The 12,884-nt window shown below is 45.2% G+C and overlaps 1 protein-coding gene across 3 annotated transcripts in view; it reads left to right on the top strand.

Moving 5' to 3' along the window:
- Positions 1–12,884, top strand: part of LOC122714321 (serine/threonine-protein kinase 26) — a 77,426-nt gene that overhangs the window by 59,954 nt on the left and 4,588 nt on the right. For all 3 annotated transcript variants that reach the window (XM_043935576.1, XM_043935575.1, XM_043935574.1), the window contains one exon: positions 6,680–6,904. In XM_043935576.1, the coding sequence (XP_043791511.1) occupies positions 6,680–6,904 (225 nt within the window). The remainder of the gene's footprint in view (positions 1–6,679; positions 6,905–12,884) is intronic.

Genomic DNA, 12,884 nt, shown 5'->3' with positions numbered 1-12,884 from the left:
AACCGACGCCATGCGTTGATGATCTTAAATCGAATGTATCTCTCCAGAGAGAGGGAGAGAGAGAGAGAGATACCAGTTTTCTTCGTGAAAACTTTGCTTAACCCTAACCTCAAAGTCCCGTAGGCAACCCGAGACAGGAGGCGATGCTAGAAAGTGGTCTCGGTGTTGCGTTTCAAGCAATTCGATCGAATGCCTCGGAGATGGACTGCCACTGAGAATGGAACGGAGAAGAAACGGTTCCCGAAGTAATTTGCGGTTGAACGAAAACCGATACAGGCTGTCCGTTTCTTCTTATTCCCCTCGACAGAGGAAGAAGAAGAAAAAGAAGTAGGAGGAAGTATACATTACGAAGTTGGAAAAAAATGTTTAAAACCCAAAAAGGATTGGAAAGGAAGGAAGGAAATTTGTCCCAATTTATTAATAGATGGATAAGAACTATTTCTCTCTTCTTCTTTTTTCCTCTCTCTCTCTCTCTCTCTCTTTGTTTCGAAAGTAATTGGAAAAACTAGGTTCCAACAAAGAGAAGATATCGATAAAAGAATCCGTCTTATACAGATTACCCCGGTGCAATGAGGAAATACCGGTGTAACAGGATTCTCGAGGACCGTAAGATATCTCGGAGGCTGTGTGCTCCTTTTTTCTTCCCCCTTTCGTGCGAGAACGGCCGAGGCCAGCGCAAGGTCGAACTCTCCGCTCCTTCGTTTCACAACCGCGCCTCCAAAATATTTATTTCGGACGATTCGTGAACGGATCCAGCGGGAAGGAACGGGCGCGTCATTCGAATTCCAAAGATGCTTCTGTTCAAAAAAGACACGCGTCCCCCTCCCGAATCCCTCCGTACCCGAAACTATTCCTCCGCCTCGTTGTGAAACCGAGAAAACGTCCATCGCGCGGCGGGGGATCCCGGGGAAGCGGGATGCGATTTCAATCCACCGCGCGCAATCGTCGCGTTCCCCGCATGATCGTCCATATTGTATCGGCGTTCGTGCGTCGGCATACATATAAATAAACGGAGTGCACGGAGCGTGCATCGTGGAGTTTCTCGCGGTACGAAGTATAATATCGTTCTAAGCGATAGGCCGCCGTGAGCTGCATCGGGAAACGTGGCTGGTGGTATTCCGTTAGATCGTCGAACTTTGTGTTTCACCGCGGAATATTCGTTCAACGTTTTGCAGGTAGCGCGTGCCTGGCTACGCCTCTTCGAATATTAATATTCCATCGCGTTATTATCGTTTCTCGTACTTATGCGTTAACCGCCCCGAACAAGAAACAGTTAGCGTTTCGTCGATTGCTTCCTCCTCCTCCTCCTCCGCGATACGAATAAGAGCACGAGCGCTTGGAGAAAGGAGGAGAAAAAGAAAATAATCGAGGCTGATAAAGTTGGCGATCGAATTAGCGAGCGACTGGCGGGGCTTTCAAGATAATTAAGGATAACGTAATAATCGACGAGGCAACTCATTTAGGGGGGATCCTGGTGGGGAGGCTGTATGCGCGCTGATATCATCCCTGTTGAGTGGTGGAAACACCGTTCGAATTCGAGCTTGATGACCTTTGGAGAAGAAAGAAAAATAAACAAGGATGATATTAAAGAACGCGGATACCGCGGAGAAAGAGAAGGCATATTCTCCCGTGGAATTAGAAACGCGTGCGAGAGTTTTAACGCGCGTTTTGATCCCGTTAGTAGAGCGAGGAGGCCGGGATTTATCTCCTTATAGGCAAACTCGCGCCGATTTTCGTTTATTTTAGAGGCAACGCGAGGCGCGATATTCGTCCCGAGCCGCGAAGACAACACCGTCTTCCCGTCGTTCCGGCCAGCCACGCTCGGAATCACTCGGTCGAACCCTGAAAACGCCGTTTAAAAACTTTAATTTTTCACCTCCCTCTCCCGCGATAAATTACTCTCGCAACAAACGAGGTCGAACGACACATGGCGCTAACGCACGCTCGTTGAACTACTTTCGAACACCGTTGAAGTTGTGCCGTTGAAGGCGGCCGAGCCTCCTCTCGTCCACAATCTTTCCCACCGTTCCCCTCCCCTCCGACCATCGTAAATTGGATTTTTATGGAAATGCCGTTGTAACGGCCGTGCCAACCGTCGCAGAAATCTTCCACAATTACCTAACGACCCCGTTAGAAAATCGTCTTGGTCCACTTTTGCCACTGTGCGTCGAGGAATTAACACGAATTTTTTCTTCCTCCTCCTCCTCCTGCTCTTCTTCCTCGCCCTTTTCTTCTTCTTCTTCCTCTTCTTCTTCTTCTTCCTCTTCTTCTTCTTCTTCCTCTTCTTCGTCTTCTTCCTCTTCCTCTTCTTCCTCTTCTTCTTCTTTTTTCACAAACAGGATTGTCTCAGTATTTCGATTCAATCGGGGCGCGCAGCTTCCAAGAGTGTCTCGTTTATTATCGCGCCACGCGTCTCTATTATTATCGCTATTATCCGTGGGAAAGATCCGACATCGAGATTTTCTCGATACTTTGAAAAAAAAGTGAAAAATAGCGAAGGATAAGAGAGATCGATCGACGGGACAAGGGCGCGATTAAAAATATCGCTCTGATCGCGCGGCGCGTTCGTCTGTCTGACGGAACCGATCTCCTGCCTTACCTTTCTCCTGAGCGAAGATTAAACGTCCCTTTTCATCGGATCGTTTCGTCTCGTTTCGACGAAGAGTCGCGCAAACGAAACTTCCCTCGCGACGACGATGAAAAAACACTCGCGCCGCCGATCTCCTCTCCCACTCCAAGTGGCTCGTTCAGAACTCGTTAAAAAAAAAGAGTGATCGATAATCGATCGCGGGAAAAAGAAGTTTGCCTTTTCTCGAGACGTTGGTAGAAACGATCGATGAGATTTTCAACTCCGTAACCGGGTCGAGTTTCAACCCGGTTGCGTCTTCGTATCCGAGGTCTGGTTACACACATTGTAATCCCGTGGCGCCAGATTTTGTTTGCCCGTTCTATTATTGCCGATGTTGACTCTGCTGATTGACCCTGGAACGCTCGCTGTGTCAGGCCCAAATACCAACCCGTTCCCTCCCCGCATCCGCTATCGTCTCGTCGCACCTCGAGCATTAATTTCACCCGGTTGCCTGGGTGTTTAGTCGGCCGAAAAACGTTTACCCTCCCCCTCCTCCTGTGCCTGGGGTAAATAAAGTAAACGAATCCCCCCTTCGAAACTGCAACGCACTGAACGCGCGAATCTTGCATGAAATCTCGCTACGCAAATTTGTCGTGGTGAAATTGGAATGATAAGTAATCCGTATGGTGCGACGATTTGTCAAGCGGAAAATAACGGAAGGTGGTTACTCATCGATTTTAAGCGCTAGTTTCTTAAGAAGACGAAGCGGTTTGGAAGCCGTGAATCGACAAGACGAAGAATAGCTCCGGTTAAAATAGACTTGTAAACGTTGCGAAAGTCCGTAAGAGGCAGCGTAAGGAAGTTGGCAAGGAGGTTGGTTTCTTCGTTTCGAGGGATTATATATTTCGCTTCGTTCGATATTCAAAACTTAACGTGTCATTTTTCTTGTGTATGTGTGTGTGTGTGTGTGTGTCTCGATTGTGCATTCTCTTGATTCGTTTCCTGCCAATTCTTCTTTTTTCTCCTCGAGGTTTTGCAACAAATTTTTCGTTCCACCTCGATCGACAATTTTTCCTCGTGAAACTTTCGAGAGAAAGAGAGACAGGTGTGTATGCGTGGAAGTGTTTCTATCGCATAATAATATATGGTGCGTTGTGGAAACGTTAATTTTACACGGAGGTCGGTATCGCTACGTCAATTATATAACGCGGAGCGAGCGGGTTGTAACCGGGTTGGCAACGATACGAGGCGTAACACGCGACCCTTTTAACACGAGGTTGTTGGATAATTCAGTTTCGGGGGTGGATAACTTGCCCATCAGAATTTCTGGTCTGCTGTGAGAGCAGAGTGGAGTGTACGTAACAGCATCACCGAGTTGGGGAAACAAGAGACGCGGCGCTCCGCGCCAACTTTCTCGCTAATTGTCTGACCACGCATCGGTGTAATTCACTGCCCGGGGCGCGTCTCGACCCTTATCAGCTCGAGGGGTGACAGACAGACGCGTCTTACGATATCTTCCTCGTTTCTTCTTGGAAACGCGCGACGATTTGATTTACGACAATTCTCGAAACGTATTTTTTTTTTTTTTTTTTTTTTTTTTTTTTTTTTTTTACGCGCGCCTTGAGAAATAATGTAAAACGAGGCGGTTTATTATTGCTCGATCGAAGTCGGAGAAAATGCATATGTGATAGTAAAAAATAATAAAAAGTTGGATCGTTCAACTACTTTATTAATCCCAACGGGTGATAAAAAGCGTTATGCCTTTAATTACTTATGCCTGCAAGAAACTTCGAGAATAAAATAACGAGGAAATAAAGAAGGTGAAATGTTCGATCGTGTTCTTTTCTTCCGAAAAGTGAGCAAGGGGGGGAATCCAAGAAATAAGTATCAGTCGTAAATAAAGGAAAGGAAGTATTCGATATATTCGAGTTTATCTTTTCAAGAAGATCTTCCTTCACTGACGACACGTGAAAATCGCGAAGGAGAAAGATTTGTGACACCACGCTTTCCACTTGAATTTTCCCTCGAAAGACGAATCAGATTTCCAATGGATATATTTCACGATTGATAATAAAAAAAAAAAAAAATGAAAAATCGAACGAATCAATTTTGATTTCGAAACTCTGCATCTTTCAATCGAGAGCTAAGATGTGTAGAAAATCAAGAAGAATCGTTGCAGCAGAAGATCTCTTCGTCGAAGCGACGATGTTCAGCTTCCCTTGTGCTTCAACCACCACGTATCTGCCGGCTCTCTGTGCCGTTGACGTTCGTTAATTATAATTCGTGTCGTGAGTTTCATGCAATCGGCAATCAGACAGGGAAAAGGAGCTAAGACGCGGCCTTCTTCTCGACTTTATCGCGCGGAGCAACGTCACACGGACGCAATTTGTCTCTTTATCGTTCGCGTTCCGTGGCCGGTCGTCCGTGAAACACCGTGTACAACCGATTTTCCATCCTTTCTCCCCCACTCCCCGCCTCCTCCAGAGTTTTTCATCTCTCCTTCTTGGCACTGGGAAACTGGCGAGTAGCAGCCGGCTCTAATCGCCGTAACGACAGCGGTTTACGCCGAGGGAAAAAAAAAAAAAATAAGGCAAGAAATCGAGGCCGTTTCAAACTTGGTCGAAACTACTTATTCTTTTTTTCCACCTTCCTTTCCTCCTCCATGATTCGCAAGCATGACGTTTATCTCTCTCTTTCTTCTCTTCTGTCTACTTTCGTTACCTCTCTTCGAGGTGGCGATTGATTTCGTTGCAAGATGTTTCCTTAACGTTGGAAACGTGAGTTTGGGAAACGAAGCCTAAATTTCGACGACAGATCCGCGTGGAAATTGAAGCGAATGGCCCGCGTTTGTTCCGAACGAACAACGAGAAAAATTTGGTCGAGATGAAAGCGGCGATAAACAGACTACGTTCTCTTCTATTTTTCCCCTCCCTCCCTTTCTTTTCCCTTTTTTTTTTTTTTTTTTTTAGAATCCACTCGGTGTGTTTGCGAAAGGCGCGCGCGTGGAAAGTCACGTAGATAAAAAGCTCGCATCATAGAGACCGGATTGAAGATAGAGAGGAAGGGCGAAGAGCGGTATAAAATGCGCGGTAGACGGCCGGTAAAATGCGGAAAATCTGCTTTGCAAATTTTCTCACACTGTGTGGTCCACGCCACAGTCGAGAGAGCGTTTCAAACGCCCCGATGAATTTTCCTGGATATCGATTTTATTCTCGCGCTTTTGCAAAACCCCCTTCCCTCCCCTATCTATTTTTTTCCTCTCTTCTCGTGATCTTTCCTTCTTCGACATCGCGTTGATTATTTCGATTATTTGATCGAGAGTTTCGAGGCTTTTCTACGAGAGATTACGAGCGATGTCAAATCGAATCAACGGATTAGTTAGTCAGTCGATACGCCGCATTTCTCTGCTATCCGCTATGACATCACGTGTCATCGGTTAGAAAGGAGCCAAGGAGAACTGCATTTCTCACAGACGTGGCTGCATTCTTCGACTTTCGAAGGACGTGCGGTTGGAAAGAAAGTCCCACGTGGATGGATCTTCTCCTCTGAATCTTTGATTCCTCCTCGTAACGAGGATTGACGCTCGTCGTAATTCTATCCCGAGGCTGTTCTCTCTTCACGCTTTACGATTGTTTCAACACTTGGAAGGTGCGAAAGAATGCTTGGAATATCGTATATTGGCCTCTCGACCGTGTTTCGCCTTCTTTTTTTCTTTTTTTTTCACATTTAATATAACATTTAATATAACATTTGCGCGATGTAAAGATACGAAGAATCGAGCAGACGCGACTTCTTTCAATTCCGTAAAAGTTCTTCCGCATCGGGGCGGATTTTCGTTTCAAAAGTTTGTCAAAAAAGGGGCCGTGACAATTGTGGTTTCGAGTCGTTGAAGGAAATTTGGTAAAACGCTTATTGCCAGACCAGGCCTCCTCTGTAAAATCCGTTCAAACTTTCGCCGTTGTAACATCCCCGCGAGATTTGGCAAAAAGCGTAGCAAATCGCGGAGAGCTTTGCCAAGTCCCTTCCACCCCTTTTCCTCCCCCAATCGTCGTTACCTTTTCATCCGAATTTTCATCCGAAGGGAGATAATTTGGTTTTATCTGTTCGCAGAAGGTGGACCCCGAGCTGATATTCACGAAACAAGAACGAATTGGGAAGGGTAGTTTCGGAGAGGTGTTCAAAGGCATCGACAATAGGACCCAGCAGGTTGTCGCCATCAAGATCATCGATCTCGAGGAGGCGGAGGATGAGATCGAAGATATACAGCAGGAGATCATGGTGCTGTCCCAATGCGACAGCCCATACGTCACCAAGTATTACGGGTCCTATCTCAAGGTAAGCCTCTCGTGTCTCGAGAGATCCCTCTTTAATTTCCGATTCTCGGTGTCTCGTTATACTCGGTTAACGCGAGCACCAGATACCGAGGATAAATTTTACCGTGGGTATTCGTAGCATTTTGTAATAACAATAATAAAATTGGAAACGTTGTCGATGCGCCGTTCGTCGTGCAAAACGAAATTACAGTGATCGGGTTCGCGCGTGCAGAGCGTTGAATCGAAGCAGGTTCGTTAAAAAAAAAAAAAAAAAAAAAAAAAAAACAGCATGGACCACGCCTTTATGTCACCGTTCCGTTTCGATGAATTTTCACAATATTTTCGGAGAGCGAGGAGAGCGAACAACACCCTTTTTCGAGCCCCGCTATTACGAACACTCGGCCAATACGCCCCCGTCATTTTTCATACGCGAAGAATGGGAAGGGCTTGACGGTCGGTTAACCATCGCTTCCGGGTGGACAGTGTCGCATAGACACGCTTCCGCTTCCTGCCGCCGCGAACAACGTGCACGGTCGAAAGAGTGTTGAAATAAAACTTGCGTCCACTGTGGCACGGGTTCTAGGTTTCGTTTTTTCTTTCCTACTACGCTCTTTGGGATATTCTAAGGTGCATCGTCTCGATGGAAATTTAAAACTCTCTCTCTCTCTCTCTCTCGCGTGGGCAGAGAAATTTCTTCGCGAATCTTTGTACGCTTTACGAGGTTCGTAAATAGAGAAATAGGTTGGTGGACGATGCAACAAGATTTAAACTCGTCTCCTCTCGCGAGCAGGGTGCAGAGGAAAGAGAAAGCTCCTCTTTGCAAAATTTTCCAATTCGTTATACCGATACGTGAGATTTTTATTCGAATGAAAATACGAGAGAACCAATGGATGGCCAATTAACGATTCGCTAATGATCGTTTCATTAACGAAAGTTCTCCTTGGGGCTTAATATCGGACATCGGTTCGTTTCATAGGTAATCATCTTAATTTTCCGCTTCCCGAGACCGGAAACGAAGAGAATCCTCTCCCTTCTAATTCCGTTCCCTCGTCTCCCAGCCTTGTTTCTACCCTTGTCTCGCAATTAACGCTCCCCCTTATCCCCCTCCCCCCTCTCGTAGCTATCATGAAGGATAATGATCGTTTTGATTCACTCTTCGCAAAGTGCATTTAATCGGTTCATCGCGTTCTAATGGCCTCGAATTATACGTGTCCATGCACTAGCATGAAAATCACTTTTCATTGAATACACCAGACAATCGTATATATAATCGATCCTAAAAAAAAAAAAAGACCAAGAACGGGGACTTTTGGAGAAATTTGATTAAAATATTATTTATCGTCGCTTTCGATTTCAGGAGTGGAAAAATCGGCAATTTAGATATGTTTCTTTTTTTTTTTCTTTTTTCTACTTTCAACAAAACTCTCGAGTCTTTTCCTATTAGTATAGAAAAGAGTTTATTTCGAAGCAAAGACGAACATCTTCGATCCGTGCATAATCGAGGATAAAAAGATTTTACAGTTTACACGTGGCGGAGGGAAAATACGACGCGTATTAAAACGGATAGGATTAATCTGGCAGGATTGGCGGGTATTAGGAAAAGATTAGAGCGTTACGTCAGGTGCGAGGTATGTCTTCGATATTGATTTTTTGAGGAATCGGCGTTAAACCTATCCATCCTGGGCCGTGTGTGTGTGTGTGTGTCGCACACGATCATATCCCACGGCACGCGCGCTATTGTGCCGCCATTAATCACAGCCGCGCGCACAAAAGGATCCTCCATCCTCCGCAATCTTATTCCCGATACGTATTCTCCATCGATGCCGAACACTGAGAAAGAGAGATGCGAAAGACTGAACAAAAGCTTCTTCCTCGCATTTCTTCACGCTCGCCTACGAGACTTCATTTTCCTCCACGTCCCCTTCGTTCGCACCTAAATGTCCTTCTTTTCCTTTTTTTTTTCTCCTCCCCTCTCTCTTTCTCTCTCTCTTTCTCCTTTTTTCCTTCTTCCTTCTATTCCAATCAACGTTAAGAAGATGACACATCCAATTGTCGAAAAAGGAAGTTATGCCTACGCGGAGAATTAAAATTCAATTGCAAAATTTTCTTCGTAAATCTTACGTAATATACGTTGAATGAATGATTTCTTACGATTCTCCGATGTTGCACATGTATTCTTTCGCCTGCACGTATTGTAACGCAAGGCTATAACACATAACATTAAAACTTATAGTACAATATAAAATATATAAAATAACGCTTCAGATTTTGGGAAGGATTGATTTCTGATTCTACGATATTCCATTACTGCGTATTACTCGATTAATAAAACGAAATTATTATCGATTTTCGTTCGGAATTTACTCCGTATGAGAACTTTTGCAATCGACTGTCATGGCGTAACGGATCTATCCAGTCCTCTCTTTTTTTTTTTTCTCTCCCCTTCTCGATCTTCCTCCAGTCGAAAACCACCATGATATAAGTTGATCAACAACACCCTGCTGCGCCCCGTAAAACATTCCCTCCCCCTCGTGGGGAAAACATTTTACATCGTCCCGATTTTTCCTCGACGAGAATCTAGCCCACGAATATCGATTTCAACCCTTTCCATCAGCGTAATGAACTAAAGGTTAATTCAGGTAGCGCGTGGGCGAGGTGAAGAAAGGCAGCGGGCAAATGAAAGGCGCTATTTTTTTTCTCCCGCGTAGTTTTTCCTTCCTTCGACGCTGTACATATTTCCCCGGGTTTCGAAAATCGCGAGAAACGAGATAGCCGGGATTTTCTTTGCCGAGAAAAATCGGGGAAGGGCCGACACTCCTCAATGTTTCTCAATTCCGGATGCATCCGGTGGATGATGAGGGGCGTCTCGTCCCTTCTCGCGCCGCTTTTCCTCCCCTTTCTCTCTCTCTCTTTCCCTCCAGAAGCGGATTATTATTGTTCCCCGGCGGCCTGTGTGTTGGTTCACCGTTATTCTCCATTTTCCGTATCGTCGTTATTTAACGCGTTTCCTTCCCCCGCGAGTAATTGCAAAACGGTTCCAATTGACAATCGAATATTTTTCCAACCGACCCTCTCCTCCTCTCTCTCTTTCTCTCGATTATTCGATTTTAATTGTTCCTCCATCTCGGTTAACTTCAACTTTTCCGCTCCGCAATTTCTCGTGTTTGGAGATAATTAATCTTCCCCTCTCCTTTTCGAAAATTCGCTCGATTCCTTTCTCTTCCCTTCCCTTTCCTTTTTTTCTTTTTCGAAGGAGAAAGGGGGAAGGAGGAGGCCGAGTTGTGGCGAGTTGACGCGAAATATCGAAACGGAATCCAGGCGTCGAGAATCTTGCTGCCATTCCCCACAGGCGCCTTTATTCCCCATTATGCTCGGTTCATTGTTTCTCGAACAAAAGACGATTCTCCGTGGCGCGTACTTGTGCCGGGAGCTCAGACTGGAACGAGCATCTCAGATTTTATGAATGAATAAATCTAATTGGACGCTTATTACGGGATCGTTTCAGCCTCGAAAGCCTAAATTGCCGGCCTTTTAACCAAATTGCGATCCCCGCGTCCTTGTCTTTTCTCTTTCTTTTTTTTCTTTTTTAATCATCGATTACCTCGTCCTTCCGTATCCGAGTATCGTGTCCTGTTCCATCTTCGTCCACTCCTCGGAAGGGGAATTTTGCAAAGGGAAGTTGTGCATCGATCGAATAGCAGAATAGAATCGGATAGTAGATAGGCAGCTTCGAGGAAGGAGAATTAACTCTGACAAAATTAGTAATTATTTAGGAGGAGGTTATATAGTCCCGAGAAAAGGTTGCTCGACTTTATGTAACGGATTATGTCGTTCATCGCGAACCACCAAGCCTCTATTATTAGCCGACCAATTTTCTAATGGCTCCGATTTGCCTGATTTGACCACGATCCAAGAATACAAAGAGGCGTTGCCGCGCCTCTAAACTCTAAACAACGACTAATTTCTTTCCACCCGATAGATCCGTCTTCCCAGTCTCGATTATTCCTGATTGAAATATTATCCGCTTTCGCTTTCACTTTCACGTTGAATATTTACCGATCGTCGTATTTTTTATGCAAAAAAAAATAAACTGAATCGTGGAACACAAGAGACTCTAAGAACAAAAAGTAATTCCCGAAATAACAACCGACCCGATAAATAAAGGCAACGCGAAGAAATCGACAGAGGATATTTTAATATTCCTCGAGTAAAAGAATATTCTATTCTAAGAGAACACAGAAATCGTGATTGGAGAAATAATTCGAAAGAAATATTCTTATAAGCCGGGCAATGGGCGAAATAGGAGATGGAGGAGGACACGCGGACGAGAGAAGATTAATTCCGTGGGATCGTTGATCACTGCCACAGACACGCCTGCCTGCCGTTTTGCGAAACGCAGGAACAAAAGGACACTCGCGATAGAGAGAAGCGAAATCGGCCATTAATCACACCGTTCGTCCACCATCGTTCTTTCGCTTCTTCATAGCGACACTCCGCTGTTACAACCTTCGCCTCCTCCCCTTCTTCCTCGCGCCCTTTCTTTTCCATTCACACACGCGACACACTGGAGATCGCGCAATATTCGCACGGCCATTCATTTTCTCGCGTTTATTTCATCCCGCTTTTACAGCTGCTTCTTCTAGAGAACGGTGGGATACGCGAGTCGAAAGGCAGTCGATCTAGTCGCGATGAGGATTTGCATATTATCGATTACCTCTATACTCTTTTCACTTACAAGTTTCTAATTGTCAGACAGAAATTCGATGGGAGAGCATTGGAATTGGCCTTGTTTCGCGGATAATCGGAAAAATTCGAAAAAATTATTCGAATTCGCGACACATTTTGTTTTTTTTTTAATACGACATTCATTAAAGCGAGAAGCATTTTTTTCCTCCCTCATCCTCTTCTTTCTGTGTCTATCTTCCGCGAGACGGTAAAAGAATCGGGGGAGTAATGTCGCGAAGTGAAAGGGACGAACGAGAAACGAGCAACTATTTTGTTTGAAACCGCCCCAGGGCTTATCAAGCCCTTCTTTTTCTCTTTCGCTCTCCTTTCCCCCTCTTTTTTCTCTTATATTTGAAAATTGAATCTTATTAAACACGTCAAATCTATACTACTATCTACACTCTATATTCCCGTCGATCGTTTTATTTTCTCGCGAATTTTCTCATAAATAATCTTCAGCTTATCTTCTTCCTTGATCTTAAAAATCTTCTTCCTCGTTTAACTTCCTTCATGAGAGAAAAGGAAAGTGACATTCTCTCGAAAAACCATAGAAAGAGAAAGAAGAGGGGAGGGGGAAGAAAGATTGAAGAGGCAACTTGTTCCGTTCGAGCGGAATCCTTGGGCGCAAAAGAAAGAAGAGTATACCCCGACGAAATCCAAGAAAAGCGCGGTGCGACGCCTTCCTCCGCGTTTACCACCTTACCCCTTCTCTTTCGAGCGTGCGCGGAAGAAGGGAGAGAGGGGGAGGTAAGCTGCGTCTGCCTCTGGATAGGGGAATGATTTAGCAACCCCTCGTTCCGCGTCTGGCAGAAGAGTGGCCTGGTTGGAAAACCAGGTTGAACGAACCCTCGCGAACCCTGCCCACCCACGTTCACGTTGGTGGATCTACACGAGAATGAACGCAACCGGGCCGAGCGGTTGCGCCTTCTGGCCGTGGTAGGACGATGATAAATGTGTGCCATTTCACGCCCTCACCCTTCCCACGAATCCACAAGTATCTGGCCGAACTGGACCGCGTGGAAATTATATCCTCCCCCCCCCCCCCCCCATAAACTGTCAACCTTATCACCCCTCGACGTGACGAGTGGAACACGATCTGGAAGAAATCTTGCCAAGTACCACGAGAAAATGTTCTCCCCTTTTGATTTATAGCCTCGATATACATACCCCTCTTACACGGCCCGGATGATAATGGATTTCCGTAACAAATTCTTCTCCGATATCACCTTAATATTACGTTAGGTATTTCTTATGATGCTCTTTCTAACACTGAAATA

This window comes from Apis laboriosa, unplaced genomic scaffold (assembly GCF_014066325.1).
Source record: "Apis laboriosa isolate Shangri-la unplaced genomic scaffold, ASM1406632v1 scaffold29_cov151, whole genome shotgun sequence".
NCBI lineage: Eukaryota > Metazoa > Arthropoda > Insecta > Hymenoptera > Apidae > Apis > Apis laboriosa.
The sequence above is the reverse complement of the archived record's forward strand: the minus strand, read 5'-3'. Positions and strand labels throughout refer to the sequence as shown.